The sequence below is a fragment of the Polyodon spathula genome, chromosome 5, assembly GCF_017654505.1.
Source record: "Polyodon spathula isolate WHYD16114869_AA chromosome 5, ASM1765450v1, whole genome shotgun sequence".
Classification (NCBI taxonomy): domain Eukaryota; kingdom Metazoa; phylum Chordata; class Actinopteri; order Acipenseriformes; family Polyodontidae; genus Polyodon; species Polyodon spathula.
Window position 1 is genome coordinate 40,479,717 of NC_054538.1, and position 18,161 is coordinate 40,497,877.

The 18,161-nt window shown below is 37.3% G+C and overlaps 1 protein-coding gene across 3 annotated transcripts in view; it reads left to right on the forward strand.

The window, feature by feature from the left end:
• The window catches only part of LOC121315959 (serine/threonine-protein phosphatase 2A 56 kDa regulatory subunit alpha isoform), a 91,301-nt gene extending 73,361 nt beyond the window's left edge, over window positions 1–17,940 (forward strand). For 2 of the 3 annotated variants that reach the window (XM_041250595.1, XM_041250597.1), the window contains exons 5-13: window positions 8,976–9,106; window positions 10,616–10,675; window positions 13,310–13,418; window positions 13,838–13,891; window positions 14,147–14,197; window positions 14,719–14,838; window positions 15,272–15,399; window positions 15,685–15,786; window positions 16,810–17,940. In XM_041250595.1, the coding sequence (XP_041106529.1) occupies window positions 8,976–9,106; window positions 10,616–10,675; window positions 13,310–13,418; window positions 13,838–13,891; window positions 14,147–14,197; window positions 14,719–14,838; window positions 15,272–15,399; window positions 15,685–15,786; window positions 16,810–16,948 (894 nt within the window). In that variant the 3' untranslated portion in view covers window positions 16,949–17,940. The remainder of the gene's footprint in view (window positions 1–8,975; window positions 9,107–10,615; window positions 10,676–13,309; window positions 13,419–13,837; window positions 13,892–14,146; window positions 14,198–14,718; window positions 14,839–15,271; window positions 15,400–15,684; window positions 15,787–16,809) is intronic. The other variant, XM_041250596.1, reaches the window with a different exon arrangement.
• Window positions 17,941–18,161: the final 221 nt, after the last annotated feature.

Genomic DNA, 18,161 nt, shown 5'->3' on the forward strand with positions numbered 1-18,161 from the left:
GAGAAATTGGGGGTTTTGGTAAAAAAAAGAAAAAGCTGCACAGCCAGGTTAAAATTACGTGTTGTGGAATTTGCTGAAAAAAATGGCAATCGCCTTGCTGAAAGAGAATTTGGTATTAGTGAAAAATCAGTACAGTAAAATCAGGTGATTGAATGTGAAACAAAGACCAGCTAAAATCTATGGCAAAAGCAGGTTCATGGCTAGATGTGGAAAACATTGTGTTTGAGTGGGTTGAAGAGCAGTGAGTTAACCTGTTCAGGTAGCCTGTGAACTAGGAAAAGATCATTTTAAGGGCCGCTTTACTGGTGTGACAGTGTAGCAAAGGGGTTAATAGTGTGCAGGTGATCAAAGAACAGACAGACAATTATAATCCAGGTGCAAAGGTTTGTGTATTTCTTTTATGTCCAGCGCATAACTGCAAAACGGTTAATAATAAAGCTGGTAGGTAATACAGCGGCATGCATTACTTTATAATCTCTGGGTTGGTCCCAAAATAGTCCTGTTATTGTATCCACACATTAAACACAAAACACATACAAGTCTGTTTAAGTGTGTGAATTAGTGATTGGGGTACAAATACAGTTTATTGTGAAAAGGGTGAAGTGCTTTTCTGGGTTTGTGCTGGCATCTGGCTGCCTAATAATAACAACCTAACAATTAGGCAAAAAACAAACACTCAATACGTATAGTTGCAATACAGGTCCTTCAAGGCTTTTTTTTTTTTTTTTTTACCATTAACCAAAACGAAGGAACAGATTACGTTGATTCAACCCTTACTTATACCGTCACTCATGACCCTTTGGTAAACTATTGCAGCCAGTCCTCCAATCCGTGGCTGCCACATTTCCCTTCTGGGTTGATGAGTCCGTGTATTGAGGCTCCGCCCCTTTTCTAAATGACAGACGTCCTTTTAACCCTCTGAACGAAGTGTCAGGCCAAGTAGTCCAGGGTACTCTGTTCCCGTTACTTGGCGCCCTCACAGGTCAGGAGGGAGATTTACTACCAAGAATCATTGTCTTTTTGACACACAGGTTCATGAGAAGAGAGAGGCTTTCGTTGAGGAATAGAACACGGATTTCGCAAAAAATGCCCCACGATTATGAAAATAAAATTCTAGAATTCCAGCGCTTTATTAAATTGAGAGAGAAACAACTACAAATCGGAAACATTGCCTTCCAATCACACTTAAAGTGGAGAGAAAACTTAAGATAAAAACCTCAGGGCATGAGAAATCCCACTTCACTGTGGTACTTGCATGTTGCGCAGCTGGAACAAAATTGAACTCGATGGCGGAAAGAAGAATGAAGGAGTGGGTGAAAGCTGTATGGGACAGGTGGCTAGGGGCACTAATGAAAAAAAGGGCACAGTTAGCGTTTGATTTGCTTAGAAGCCATCTACATGATTCTGTGCGCCAGAAGCTGTAGGAGTGCAACACCGATGTGGCTGTTATCCTGGGGGGCATGACTGGAATTTTGCAGCCGCTGGACATAGGGCGCAACAAGTCGTTTTAAGGATAGTGTGAGACAAAAATGGGTGGACTGGCTATCCCTAGGTGGTGTGTGTGTTGGGTGGTTTTTTTTTTTTTCTGTTATGTGATTTCTCTGATTTTATGATGTTGCACGTACCACACAATTGGTTCCTGAAAGTTGCGTTGTAAGTCAAAGCACATTTTCCCATAGGAACAATGTTATAAATTGGGGTTACGTTCCGGACTTCAGACAGATGTAGTTTTACAAAACTAACCCGATATTGTACTCGTGCAAATATTTATTTAAATCTTTACACTCGGCCCGGTGATTACACGCATATTACTCGGACACCTACCTGGCTTGTTTAAAAGTACAGACTCGGGGCTTTCCAATGACGTATTCAGTGTGTGTATGTGGTACTCCCAGCAGGAAATATGATCTCCTGAAGTTAAGCCCCTCATCATGTGACAGAGTTCACAGCTTAGGTTTCATTTTGAGTCCATTGCTCTTATCAGTCATTGTTAAGGGCAAATAAATTCTAAAAATAAATAGTTACATGCATAAAAAAAAAAAAAAAAAAAAAAACGCTAGATTGAGCCTGGGCGACCATGGCAGGTACTGCAGTTAGGACACTTAGCATGCGCACATGAAGCATGGCTCGGGTCTCGCTGTGTCGTAAATGCCGTATCGATGTCGTAAAGTCAAAGCAGGGTAATAATGCAAAAGAGTCATAAGTGCGGTGTGTTGTAAGTTGAGGATTGTGTGTGTGTGTGTGTAATATATATATATATATATATATATATATATATATATATATATATATATATATATATATATATATATATATATATATATATATATATATATATATATACAGTAAACTTCATTTATTTGGCCACCTTATGTTACTAGTGAGTCTGAATACGAAGTTTTTCATTCATTGTGTTGAGTTTGAAAAATAGTCTGACAGGCACAAATAAAAGCTGTAAACCGGATTCATTCTCCTGCGTCTCTCTGAGAACCACTCTGGGATGCTACATAAATATTTATATCCCCACCCCCCCCCCAAAAAAAAAAACATAGGGGGGCCAAATAAATAAAGTTTAACATAGCACAAAGCATAAGCTTGTACTTTTAAAACATTTTTTTTTTAAGCAAATTTAATTTAAGCAAATTAGGAAAACAGTAAGGATAACAACCATCACTGTTTTTTAAAACCTTTAAATCTGTTAACCTGTGCTGTCAACATGTTGCACTTCCTCTGTTTGATGAACAGGTTGAGGACCCCGAGGTCCATTATTGGTCTGAAACAGTCATCCCTTTTGAGCACCAAAAGTGTAGACTTTCTACAGGCACTGAGATGTTATATCGATCTATATGTGTGTCTCTCTCTCTCTCTCTCTCTCTCTCTCTCTGTGTATATATATATATATATATAAAGATTTGTTTTACAATTCAAAACAAGAAAATGTAAATAAACATCTAAACAGACATCGGTTTAGAACATACATATTTATAAAACTGAAATGATAGCAATACATTTTTATCTTTTCAACAGAAATCTGTTTATTATCAGTTGCGCAAAAGTAACTAAACAACATAGATAAATAAACTCAGAAGAGAACTTTTTTCAAAGTGCAGCAGCACAGGTATTTAAAAAAAAAAGTAACTTTTCTCTCTCTGGGTTTGTTTTCTGACAAAAGGGTATTCCTTTACCTTGAATCTAAGGCTGTGCACAATCAACACTGATAATGTGCTTCTCCACACGTGCTGTCCGAAGTTTTATTTTTATTGCACTTGCCAACCTGTTATTGGCGTCGCTTACGGCTCTCGGCGGGGTTGCCAGCTTCAGTTATGGGTACACGCTTGGCAGTCTCCCTCTGTTCCAAATGCTTTTTGCAAAGTTCCTGTGAAACTGTAAAATATGTTCTCTCTTTGGTAAGTTCTTCTCTATGCATTATTTGTGAAGTAACCAGGAGTTGATGGCTGCTAGATCCAATACATTGTAAAACACCTGAACAGATCACCTTCTGAGCCAACTTTCACGCAATACTTCTGTGCCATCTGATCCAGAACCTCAACTCCATATTGTTGCATTGGTCTCTGGTATTTTTTTTCACTAGTCCTGATGCTAATTGACTAACCAAAAAGACGTAAAGCACAGGTCTTTAGTCGTTTTTTCTCCGGAAAAAGCCGAGAAAACCTTTCAGTGGCTGAGTGAGACCGAGAGGAGCCAAATGAAGCCGGAAAAAAAGGGCGTATCTGATAGCCACAAAGATAACACGGACATAAACAAAGGATATAGCTGCTTCTGCATCCGGCGCTCAAAGAATATTACAGACATTTGCAGAGCTTTTTGAGACGTTATAGTAATAAAATAATGACTTGGATCACATTATTGAGGAGTTTGGTGATAAAACGAGTGATCAGGAGAGGATTTATCAGTATGCACGTCTATAAAGAGGTATGTGAAAAATACAGCGAACAAGGCGTGGTGCTTGGCTGGAGATAAAGTACTGAGTGGCCTTTCGCAATTCAGTGCTAGTGACTTTGTTATACTATTTATTTATATATAAATTAGTCTCTAGGTGCACTATTTAAGAACGTCCAGATGTTAGTTTCGGGATATCATGTAGAACTCGCATTCCCTTGACAACAATTGACATCCGCACAACTTGTCAGAAATACAAACCAATTGTTTATTTAAGGAAAAAAGGGGTGCACAACTAATCTAATATTACAGAAAGGAAAGGCTATTGGTTAGAGATATGCGTGAAAAGTAATATGCAGTTCATTGATTCCATAGTCAAACGATTACAACGACCATAACATCATTAGCATACATGGTTAATGTACTAATATTGAATATGTCTTATCACACAGTGCATTAGTATTTTCAGTACTCGTTTCTCATTGTAATCGATCATGTCAATATGCACGAGAACTAATTCAACTTCCCGTTCAAAACGGAATCCAACATTCCAGTACCTAATTTAGCAAATTGGTTTTACCATGTTAATTTAGTTTAGACATGATATATCAAACAAATAATGTTATCAACCTCAGATGATTATATATTCAAATTAACTCAAATAGGGCAATGATGAAATTCTCTGCATTTACGAGGCAACTCCTTTTGAGCTGCACATTCCAAACAAACATAATACATTTCTTACACACTCTAAAACAGGAAGTTATATTCTATTTCTAGAACAGTTTCCACTTGATAGCATTTGCTTCAGTTACTTTCTCAAGTCATAAAGTATTTAATATTAGACATGTTGAATACTTATCAATTTCTATATACAGACGTCAATCTGTGTTGATGAATACTGCAGGTCTCCAGATCCGCAGTGCCAATGTAGACTGTACTTTGCAGTACGCATTGCATTGCGTAGGCTCGCAATAACCAATAGTTCATTTTCAAATGGAGATCAGCTTGTTAATCTCCAAGGCTTGCAACATTATCTTTGTTGTTGGCAGTTTTCCCACTGGGAAAAGTTCCGTGGATCAGACGTAACTCAGTTCAGCTAATGCGTTGCAATTGAAAAGTTATATAGTTTGTAGAAGTGTTTTTGTGGCAATTCTTCTGTATGGCTTTGCTTCAGTTAGTTTCATGCAGATACGTGGAAACAGACCCGTTTTAAGATTAATGCAATATCCCGTCACTGATCCAGTCTCTCGTAGGACAGATGGCAAGGCCCTTCGTCAGAAGATGATTCTAGCAATTATTCAGAACATTGGTTTTTCCTTGCCTTGTGTGAATTCGAGCATGTGTGCTCCCATGCCTCTGCAACTTTGTTCAGAGCAGTGTAGCACCCATTTCGTCCCTCCGAACTTCAAGAACTCTAGAGGGAGGACACTACTTGTGCACACTTCCTTTGCGGTCAGCATGCATGTCTGAGCGCAGCAGCTCGACAGGAAGACAGAAGCTCGCTCACACAGCAGCACACTTGAAACCTCAGCTTGCATCTCGAAAGTCAGCGGGTTTTGTGATTCTCTCTTTAACCCTGTGATTGGCTAGTTCGGTTATTTTGGGCAGTGCCTGAGTCCACGAAGTGTCTTTCGTTGGTTGTTCTCGTACCGACGTGGCCCCTTGTTGGCTGGATTTATGACAAGGACTGTTTCTTGTGCAACAACTAAACTAAGATAACACAGAAAGGAAGAATTAACTAAACTAAACAGTACATAAAATAAGATTCAAACACCACCACCCCCACTCCCGCTGGTTGATTAGCGATTCAACGCAATCTATGGGAGATTCCCGTAAGGTTACAACTACATTCCTGACAGCTGTTTAAGATGAAGGTTCGTCTTAACAGGGGTATCGTTAGTAACACACATATTCCCTTCCGTTAATATTTGGTAATCAAAGCAGCATTAAATCAGTCTCATATATAGTTTCGGTTCAGAAGGCAGTTCTCACTCTCGCGAGGTAAAGACTCTCTGCGTCCAGCAACCCATCAAGAATGATCAGTTATCAAGATAGCAGAACGCTATCATTCTAAACGCAGAATGATAATTGCCTTATGAAACTCACATCAATTTGTATAAATCACATACAAACAAATACTATAGTGTTCATTAATTCAAAGCATGAATTGAAAGCAATTATACTTTTCTTACATTCCACTTAAAACAAAACATTAATTTTACTTTAAGGTCTGCTTGTTCTCGAGTTCATAAGAGGATTACAACACTACTCGTTGAATACTTAACGGATTTGCGCTGCTTCCTCCAGCTGTGCTGTGTCTTCAATAATACAGGAGCTCGAAGCTTGCCGCTGTCAAGGTCGGCTAGATTCCGGGGTCTGCTTTCCTTGCGTTTTGTCTCCACTTCAGGGTACAAAGTAAATGTCTTTGCAAAGAACTAAGATTCATTAACTGTTTAGATATTCCACTGAAATAGCAATTCCTCCACCAATATGTGCTCTCTTCATCCGGTTATGTCTGGGATATTCCACCACAAACTCTGGCACTGCTAGCTCAATAAATTGAATATATTTCAATTTGTCGACTTCAAATGTCTCTTTCTCCGGTGATCAATCGGGGCTAAGATAGAGATTTGATTACAAGTACTTTCAGGATTTTAGACGTCTCACAAAACGGACTCCCATTAGAGTTATCTCGTATTAGTGTGTCCGAAAACGGTATCTCTGTCCCAGCTGGTCACAGGCTGGCTCTCCAGGTTATCACAGTTCAGAGACTGGCTTGTGTATTGGAGCCTTGGATTTCGTGTCAGGAGTGTCGTTTCAGTGTCGCGCTCATGCTTTTGTAGGTCTCTTTCTACCCCTGTGATTGGATAGTTGGGTTAATTTGGGCGCCTTGTTCTCCATTGGTCCGCTATTCTGGCCCCTGTTGGCTGGATATATGACATAGACTGGTTCTTGTCTTAAGTATGAAGCTCTGCAAATGTCTGATATTCTTTTGCGTGCTGGATGTGGAAGCAGCTATCTTGTTTGTTTATGTCCGTGTTAGGTCTGTGGTGCAAGGCCTCTGTGTATTGCTTAGATCCGCCCCTTTTTTTCCGGCTTCTCTTGGATCCTATCGGTCTCACTCGTCCATTGAAAGGTTTTCTAGGCTTTTTCTGTAGAAAAAACGAGTAGACCTGTGCTTGACTTTTTTTTGATGATGTCGAACAGGCTCCGACATCGGACCGGAAAGGGTTAAAAGTCAAACGGACTGTAGACTTGTGAAAAATGCATCAGATTGCACCGGTTGGATTATTCATGGTAACATTATCACTCACCCCCTTCTGATGTACTGAAATCTTTGCTTGATGGCTTTATTTTGTATTTTATTTTTTTAAGCATATGTAGATTTTTATAAAGCACTACAGATTCCTGGAACTTAATCTGTGCTGCAGGTCACATGGTTGGAATACAGTTACACCACTGGATCCAGTTTGATTTACTCAACAGTAGGTACCAAAAAGCAGCAGCAACTTGTAATCTGTCCTCTTGTAATTGAAAAGGAAATCTACATATCCTAATTCAAGTAAAACAAAAATAAAAATCACCATGTGATCTTCAACACAAGAATGGGTTGCTAGTGCAAATACTGTAAGAGGTAGGAAGCCTTGGTTATCAAAGTCTGGACTGGATTGGCTGCATTAGCTTGCTGTTATTCTAGTACAGTAGCAGGTTCAAGCAGTTTACACTGAGGAAAGGCTCTCCTTGCCAGGAACTGAGGTTCAGGGGAATGAGATGAGCGTGTCTGAATTAAACTGACAAGGTGACGTCAGCAGTTCTTCCAGCATGCGCATTGGTTTGACGCCTTAGGCCAGAGGAGTTTTATGCTAATCCTGTGCATGCATTCATTCCCAAATCTGGATGTGTTGTACCACATGGAGTGGAAAGCAGCATCCTTTATCAAACCATATTGGGGGAGGAAACTGCAGATTCGATGATAATGAGAACTGTTTCTAGGCTTCCAGGATCCTGGTAGAGAAGCAGAGGCACACAAAGTATCTTAGTCACTCATTGTAAGGTATTTATAGCAACACAGTCAAAAGTAAATGAACATGTGCTTTAATTAACATGCAAGGATATATTTCATACATAATGGAATATTGATATAGGATGCTGTTTTGAAGCAAAGGACACAGGTCTATAAGATGATAATTTAACAAATATTAAATATTTACTAAGTTCTTTCACCTGTAATGGAATGACCGTAGGGTATATTTGCAGAAATTAACTTCTGTAATGCCTTATGTCTTATTTTGTGCCTGCAATCATGATCGGTTTAAGGTCATTTTGTCCTTTTTGCATTTAGTTTTGAATGCGAGAATTATTTTTAAACAATATCCTTCATTTAATGTGTGTCTGTGTGTATGTTAATACACAAATCATGTCGTAGAGAAGAGGGCACTGTGGTACAGGAGATGCTGCATGCATGCCAAAGCAGAGCTCTGGAACTCATGCCCCAGTTGGTGAAAAAGGTTTTCAAAGTCTGCAAACATGCCTGTTTTGTGACCTCGTTTTCTCCATGCAGGGGGATAATGTAGGCACATAATGGTAGTATCAAAGATTGTTTCAATAAAAAAAAAAAAAAAAAAAAAGTTTCAGTTCCTATACAGTACATACCTACAGTATCACTTATGGCAGGGGTGGTCAGTCACAGTCCTGGAGGGCTATTCCACTCCACATTTAACAGGTAAAATTATACAGTTAACTACTTCAGGGTCTGGATGGAGGTTTAATTGGTTCAATTAAACTATTTAGAATAAGGTTGGAACCAAGACTAGGAGTGGAATGGCCCTCCAGGACTGGGATTGGCCACCCCTGATTTACGGCTGCACTTCTTTAATCCACATGGATTTGATGAGTTGGATTTATTTTATGTATTAATTGGATAATTTAATTGCAAAACAAGTAAGGTAAATGGATAACATAGGAAATAAACTATAAACCAAGTAATTAGGTATCCCTGTAAGTGGAGCTTGTATGAGTTTGCAAATCTGCCTCTTTACACAACTCGTTGTTTTATATATTTTTTTTTAAAGCTTTTGGAACTGTTTGACAGTGAAGATCCACGAGAGCGAGACTTCTTAAAAACTGTGCTGCACCGGATTTATGGAAAATTCCTGGGGTTAAGAGCATTCATCAGGAAGCAGATAAACAATATCTTTTTGCGGTAAGCAAGTTCTTTTGCTCTGATTTTTGTACCATGGATTTCCACATATACAAAATATTAGTTTAATCGCCTGCCTACAGCATTAGTGGAAAATATAAATTTACTCTTGGAGCCAAGGCATGGATAGCTTGTCATCTCAAGTCAATTCAAAGCTGTGACATAAGTTAGCTATGTATCTCAGCCACTTAATGTGTTCCCAATTTTATCCTGTTACCTCTTTTCAATACAAATGACAATGGAGTTAATAAGAAGTTTCTGAAAAAAGGCGCTTTTCATTCAGCGCCAATAACAGACAGACAGACATAGACGACCTGTTACATCATAGGCCTTTAACAGTGACTTATGTTAAGAAACAGTTTAAAAATAGTTAATATAGTAGAGTTGTTTTAAACGACACATTGGAGGCCATGTATATTGTAATAATGAAAGTAAAAAGATAATGTAAAAACCAGCAAAACTTGTGCATTTGCAAAAATCCAGGAAACTAACCTTAAGGGTACAATAAAAGCATGGAAATAATCATTCTCTGCCCTCGTTGCTTTTGTTTGCTTCTCAACCATGCATGTTAGTCTATGGGAACATGGAATAAAATAACGCACTATTAAGTACATTTCTCAAAAAGAGGAAGTTAAAGCTTTTCAACACCAGAAATTTAATGAATATTAGTGAGAAAAAAACATGCTGTAAAATTTCAAACACTTTTCTGAAACTGGAGTAATTTTGCTATCCCCAGCCCCATTTTCATCTGAGAAATTGCAGTTCACTTCCATTTAAATAAAAATCTGTCTCGACCAAGTCTGTCATTCAGGTGGGATTTATTTATTTATTTATTTTACATGACCAGTTTTGAATGGTGAGTAATGAAATTACATGTTGATCATACCAATCATAATGTAATGAAAGTTAAGTCTTGCATAACACTATTCAAGGCGTTTATTGTAGCAATGGCACATCTGAAATGGAGATGGTCTATTGCCGATGTAGTGCTAGTTTACTGTTTGGAGAAGAAAAACAATTCAATTGTGCATTTTATGTTCAATCTTTAGAATAATAATGTTAAAGAAGTGCTCTTAACCCTTTTGAATTTGCTCTCATTAATATTTCGCCTGTAAAAAAAAAAAAAAAAAAAAAAGACCATTACAGTTGTATGTAACTTACCTAAATATCTAACAAACTCAGTGATTCAGAGGAAAAGAAATGAATCGCATCCCAGTTTTTATAGCTACAGAGGCTACAGAAATGGCACCTTGCTCAGGCTCAGGAGACTGCCCAAATACAGTATACTTTTTTTTGTAAAATATTAAAATCTAACCTGTTAGTATTTCACAGGGAATGAAAAAAATCAATGTTTAGATTTATGAAAGTCTGTTTTTATAGTGATAGAAAACAAGCTGATTATATAAATTTAAAAAAAAAAAATATAAACCCTTTGTATTTTCATGGCTTTTCAAGTTGAAGTTGTCAGTGTCACTCAGAAAATAACATGTTTATTCCCGCTACCTTTGACAGGTTCATATACGAAACTGAACATTTTAATGGAGTTGCCGAGCTGCTGGAGATCTTGGGAAGGTGAGAGAAGTTGTGGGCACGCATCACAGTGCAGAACATTTCATACCTTTCTTTACTTAACACATGACAGGTGGCACAGTCTGACATTATTCCATCTTTTTATTGTACTGCAAGCATGTTGGCTATTGCATTTGGTCCAGTTAACACATTTGTGGCCAGTATTTGTAACGACAGAGCTACAGTGGAATCCCAGACAGCCACAAATTCAGCACTTTCAGAACCTGTATCTTTGGAATAAACCATTTGACAGCTTCAAACTGAGCTGCTTATTGTTTAACCTCAAAAATAATTAGTTTAATGATGTATTAAACTTTGCATGTGTCACAAGAAATCATTACATGCCAGGAATGTTTCACAGTACAGAAAGCTAAGCAATTCAAGTCTGTATTTTCTAATATTCAAATGTATTACACTGTAGAGGTGTTCTTTCCCTTAATGACTTTATTTCAGTCTGGCACTGCAACAAAATAAATTGTATTAATCGTGTATTCACAAGTGTTGAATAGTCGAATATAGTGTACATGGCTACATAGGGCAAAATAATAATGTTATTTTTAATAATTGCAAGGTTAAGGACTGCATGTATATCTGATTCCAACTGAAAAAGCCATTCCACTTGAACTGGACCTTTTGAAGCCAGTCCCCACTAGCAAGCATGCTATCATATCTCACTCAGTTAAAAGGGAATATCCCATTATCTTAATATATAAAGAAAAAAGTTTGTCTGCCTGTCTGTTCCTTTATGCATTCGGATCCCGCAGGAGGCTGTGCAGCCAAACTTTTTTTGCATGGCCTCTTTCAACCAGGGTAAGGTCGAGGGCTATGTTTGGATCCAAAGTGTTGACACCTGGCTTACTTTATTTTGTAACCTTATTGCTGGATCACAACAGTAGCCATGTATCTCAAATTAAAGAACACACGAAACCAAAAAAAAAAAGTTAAAACAAAGGGAGAGGGGTCAGAGCGCATTGTGCAACACCCAAGATCAGTAACTTCTAGGAAACCATAAGGCTACAGTTCCCCAATTTGTCATGCATGAAATATTGAAACGTTGAATTTCCCCGGTACTTCAGCTAGTTCCTCATAATCTGAGTCCCACATGGACCTTGGAAAGTTCTGTGCACTACAGACACACAAGCTTCAATACAAATGTTTTAATAATAATCTACTTCATGGTAAATGCATTATGGTGCTTGTGTGACTATTGCAGTAGATAAACAGAATATAAAAAAAAAATGCCAGCCTTGGCAAAACATCAGACAAGTTCCACAAGGCAGTGATTGCCTTAATAGAATAGATCAAAGCCTCTGTTTTAAACTTGAGTGGTTATCGCTGAAGTGTTCTTATTATGGTAATTGCTTCTCTCCTAAAGACATCAGCTTTAAGTTCCCTTTTTTTAATTGGCATTATGATTTTTTGTCGCAGTATTGACAGGGTAAAAATGTGTCTTTTTTACTTTTGAAGTGAAGGGATATATATTTGTTTCATTTTAGCACCACAGCAGAGGTGATGGCTCCGGTAATAATAATAAATGTGTGTGTGTGTGTTTTTTAAACACAGCTACAGCTTTTTGAATTCTTCACATCCTTTTGTGATGGCTTATTTTTGTGGCATAGTAGGAAAATTGCTACTCCTGTGCTGTTGGACGCATTTAAACAATCTTAGCAGATAGTGCCTGTTCTACTAAGGAGTCCTTTTACAATACAAACTCCCAACAGGCTCCTGAGATGAGATTCTGAATCCAAATTATAGTTGTTTGTTGGAGATGGGTGTGTTTGGAATTAGGCCAGTGTGCTTTGATAAGAGTAAGAAAACAAAGCTGCTTTTTTTTTTTTAAGTAATCAGTTAAGGATAATGAGTTTGAGATCATAACAAGCGTACTCAGAATGGAACTGGAAGTGCAGAGTCGTGAACATTTTACTTGGTTATGGATCATGAGTGTGTCTTATGAACACTCTGTAGTAGTCGCCTTTCTATATTGAAAATGCTTCTAACAACACGTGCAACGCTTGTGAACAGAGGTGGCTATTTCTGTTTGGAATGGGGTTTATCTTTTGTGGCGTCAGTAAATTTGTCAATGTAGCTTTCAGAATTTAGTTTTGTTTTTAGAATAATTTATAATTTCATAATCTCTGTATTAATTGAAATATACATACATTCACAGCATACATAGTTTTCTAGTGCCATATCATTTTTTTGTTTGGTGAAACAATTTGATTGGAGATAATAAATAAATACAAATCTATCGTATTTATCATTCTTTTCAAAGCATTCTGACATTCAGCCAATGTAAATATTTGATTCTCCTATTCCTTTATATAGAAGGCTTAAATAGCTTCAATGCCAACACATGGTAGGTTATTTCCTTGTGGAGATTATAGAGATGTTCTAATATGTGGACACCAATGCTGTGCCTTTTGTTGTGATGGCAACGATGGGCTACTTCTGGACGATGTGAGGTTCTGACAGGGTTAGAAGTACTTTGTTCCTGAAAACAGCAATTTTGACATGCGGAATGCACAGTGCGCTGGAATGCCTTCAAGCACGGGGGTGGTTTTAATGAAAAGAAACTTACCTTTACTATTCAAGAAAAATACCAATACACATTTTTGCTTCCCTTTTCTTTTTTTCCAGTATCATCAACGGTTTTGCACTACCTTTAAAAGCAGAACACAAACAGTTTCTAATGAAGGTTTTGATTCCTATGCACACAGCTAAGGGTCTGGCCCTGTTTCACGCACAGGTAGGTTTTTTTTGCACAGTATTTCAATATATCTACCTTTTTTTTCCTCTGCCAGCAGTTGACTTTATGGTATTGTTTTTTATATTGAATTGGTCATGGTAACCTACTCGGAAACTTGCATGTTCTCGACCATCTGCTTTTCAAATGAAATGTTGTAACACTATTGGAGACTGTAACAAATACAATTATGAATGTATCTTTTATATTAACTATTATGAATTTGACAGCACTGGAAGTGTCCAGTTAGAAAGTGGTTAAGGTATACTATGAAGAAACAGGTTGTTCGTTATTATTTCACCTCGTAATTCATATACACTCTTGAATGTCTTGAATGAAATTACATCATTTAGGATTTAAATGAATGTACAACCTTCATCTTTTAGAGAGTTGTGTTCTGTTTTTTCTTGTTTTTCTTGCAGCTGGCTTACTGTGTTGTACAGTTCTTGGAAAAAGACCCCACCCTTACTGAAACGGTAAACGTCTTTTTTTCTCTTATGCTTGAGCACATTTCGGTTGATCTTTCATTTATAAAATAGACTTTATATACAGTATTTTGGTAGTACTGTGCTTGAACACAGTGTGACTTTACAGTGGGTTATTTAGAGCAGTTTGTCTTTTGCTTTGCATGTCAGCTCTTGCTATTTATATTGCAGTCTGTGTTCAGTGTACAAGGATAGCTTGTTTCATTGTAATAGGTGTTTACATGATTTTAATGTGTATTTGTACAGGTCATTAGAGGATTGCTGAAGTTTTGGCCAAAAACTTGCAGTCAAAAGGAGGTGGGTTTGTGTTTTGTCTTAACCCGGATTGATTTTGTTCTTCAAATGTCATTTCAATTCTGAGTGATTCTGGGTTCCTTTGCTCAACTATTCAGTTACCATTTTCTCTAAATCTGCCTTTACCAGGCTTGAGCTTGTCTAGAGAATCTGAAGTGCTGTGACTAACTGCTTTCCTTATTCAGTTTTAAATCATGTCACAATGTGTATATATATGCACAGCAGGTGAGACAGAGCTGTCACATGATTTGAATGGAATGAGGAAGGCTGCTCTGTGCGTGCACTTAGGATACTCTAGACAAGCTCAAGGCAAGTAAAGGCAGATTTGGAGAAAAATAGCACTCCCAGAATGATGGTAAACACCATACATTGGTAAGGGAATAGTAAAAAAGGAGTTTAAATGACAGTGCACATATAGGCTTGATTTTAAAATCTGTTCAGACAAATTTAGTTTGTTTGCATTTGCTTTTGATTCTAGATCATGTTTATTGTTGATCAAACCACGTTTTCTTGTGTTCTTTCAGGTCATGTTCTTGGGTGAAATTGAGGAAATCCTTGATGTCATTGAGCCCTCACAGTTTAAAAAGATTCAGGAACCTCTGTTCAAGCAGATTGCAAAGTGTGTCTCCAATCCTCACTTTCAGGTCAACCACCTTTTTTTTCCCTCCAACCAAAGCCTGGCAACTTAAGTTGGATAAATCTCTGTTCACAAAATTACAGAACTAAAAAGTAGAATTTTGTGTACAATTACTTAAACTTCACAGGGCAACACAGATCATTACTTTTATGCTGAAACACAAAAGGAAAGATGTATACTTTGAGCTCCTGGGTGTTGAGGCAATTTGCTTGCCATGTGGGATCAGGGGACTCCCACTGACCACCCTGAGCTGTTGTGGGGATTCGGTTGAAAAACAGGGGTATAATAATTGGGCACACCTAAATAAAAAATCAGTTTATTGTCAAGCCAAGATTTACTCTTTATGAACTTGCACCCTTGTGTGATACGTTTTCATCTTCACCCAAATATATATTTTTAGATGCTTAAATGAGTGTAATTGTTACAATGTACTTTCACAGGTAGCTGAACGAGCTTTATATTTCTGGAATAATGAATATATTCTGAGTCTAATTGAGGAAAACATTGACAAAATCCTACCAATTATGTTTGGTAGCTTGTACAGAATCTCCAAAGAGCACTGGAACCCGTAGGTATTTTTTTTTTGTTTAAAGAAAGAAAACTAAAATGTGTTTTAATAACTATGTAATATCTTTCATAAACCAGTCCATTCATTTTATGACATTGATAAATGTTTTCATATTTAGAAAAACAAAGCATATTTTTAACAATGCAAGAACATCAGCATGTTGCAAAAAAAAAAAAAAAAAACTACTTGCAACTGAATTACTTGACCTTGAAAAATGCATTTAACCATTTGAAGTCAAGTCTGTTTTCAAGAAACTAAAACTGTTCCTTCTCACTTTCTTTTCAGGACAATTGTAGCACTGGTGTACAATGTTTTAAAGACATTAATGGAGATGAACGGCACACTGTTTGATGAGTTAACCAGTTCATATAAAGCAGAAAGACAACGGTACGCTCAAAACAATCACAAAATGTGTTTTATTATCCATGGCAGTTCATTAAATGTCAGATTTAAGATGTTTAAGTGTACCACATACTTTTAACTCATACTGCGAAAGCACTCCCTGGAATGTGTGTTTTTTGTGTTTGTTTTTCCCTCATCTCTGAGTTTTTTGTACACTGCCAAAATCCAGTGAATACTTTCAGTTTTTTATTATGTATATAGTCTAAAAAGTATTGGTTATTTCTGCTCTTGCCAATAGGAAGTGAATGTTGATGTGTTGAGGCTAAATTCCTCAAAGCAAGTGACTGCACCAAAATACAGTAAACTGCATCATACTTGGGTAACACAAAATAAGTAGACTTCATTTTTTTTTTTTTATTTCAAGGGTGTTTTAGTTGCTGAGGCTTTGCTACATTAAATGATCCATTTCAATATACTCTTTGTATCTGATCAGCTGCAGTACATTCGGTTGAGTGAGTAGGCAGATGCTGACAGCATGCAAGTTAGATGTCACTGTAATTGAAAGTTGCCACATTCATTTATAATAATGATGCAGACTACATAAATGCAAATTGACACATTCCAGATGTGTAATTTGTAGAAGTGTGTAGAAATTGAATGTCCCAAATGCTACAAGATAGACCCAGTGCTGTCTGTGCTGGACAGTGTGCCTTTCATGTGAGAAATATTTCCCACTGCCCCTCTAGTTTCAGATAACAGGGATGGTACAGCATGTGTAAAGTCAAGTCCTGCAAGACACCCTAAAGCACTGTTTCCACTGTCCAATGATATCCTTTGTAAAGGGGAAAAGCATGGTAAAACTGAAAAAAGTACTATGGTAAACTTGTATTAGGGTATTTTACTACCCTGAATGAACCTGCTTGTAGAGGGAGGGGAGGGCAAGCCGCGTGTGCTTTTTGAGAATAGCGTTCAGAATAGGTTTGTGACAGCGCTCGCTTAATTGCAGGGATCAGTAAAGGTTATTAAAAATTAGATATGCCACATTTTGAATGAATTGTGCTTTTGCAGTGAGAAGAAGAAAGAGCAGGAGCGTGAGGAGCTGTGGCAGAAGCTGGACGAGCTCAGGGTGAAGGAAGCATCCGGGATGCTGAACAACACTCACAGCCTGCAGAACGCTCAGAACAATAATAACACGTGCACCAAATGACACGGGATCCACAATACAGCCACAACGTCTACTGGATGGGCAGCATCATTCTCTGCTTTTTTGAAACGTGTGAGAAATATCGAGAGAAAACCTCATCAGTATGTTAAAAATATATATAAATAAATATAAGCCAATTTGTGGCAAGCTATAAATAAGAATCTGTGGACTTAAGAATATTTTTTGGGATGTTAGTGTGGCCACAGCAGATTTGTAACCTTGTCTAATCATTGATTTATTGTGTCACTTTTAGAGTTATTTCACTGAGAAATGAGTTTTATTATCATTTATGATGAGCGAGGGGGGAAAAATAAAATATGGGAGTGGTGAGAATTATGACCTGAACATTTGATTGTGCTGCACATAGGCAAATTAGTCAGCTATTTAAAGTAATGATTTCCCTATTTTAATGTGCTTTCCCCACTGCTGCAGAACTGGAGGTGGGAGAGTGGTAACAGTTGTGCTGTTTCCTTGGATAAAAGCAGAGGATCTATGTCCCTCACCTCCCCCAGGGTGCCCTTTCCTCCTGGGTGTTTTATTTCCTTTCTAAAGATAAATTGTTTCTTTTTTTGCTACTGTAATCTATTTAAGACACATGGGACTTAAATACAGCCATCAATTAACTATTTTAAGTATTAAATATGAACTGTAGAACATAATGGGCACAGAGTATTTTAATTTCCTTATTAAAGTAGAAATTGAGTAAGTGAGAGTTAACAAGATATGAGCCATATTTTTCCACAGAAAATTAAACACCTGGGTTTTATTTCTAGATGGATGGAGCATTATCTTAACATGGTGTAAAAGACTGTAAGAAGTTGACCACAGGGGGGAAAAATGTATGTTTGTATTCTATATTTAGTTTTTTTTTCTGATGCCTTTTGTCAGAGTACCATTCCATTCTGTTAACATAAAATTGTGTGGAAAACAGTTTTGTAATGAAAGGCCTTCTTTGGGGTTTTCAACATCAGTAAATAAAGTCTACTTTGTTTCTATTTTGAGCTGAAGAAATGACTTTATGCAGTAATGCTGGGTTATCAAAATGAGTTCAGCTGGGAGTAAGTAGCTTCACGTTTCATTTTATTTATGTATTAACTGTCCCCTTGCCATTTTCATTGGTGTTTTCAATCATTTGGAGTGGTTCTTCTTGCAATTATTATTATTATTTATGTATTTTATTTTTGTAAGTAAGGGGTCTGTCACCTGAGTACAGCAG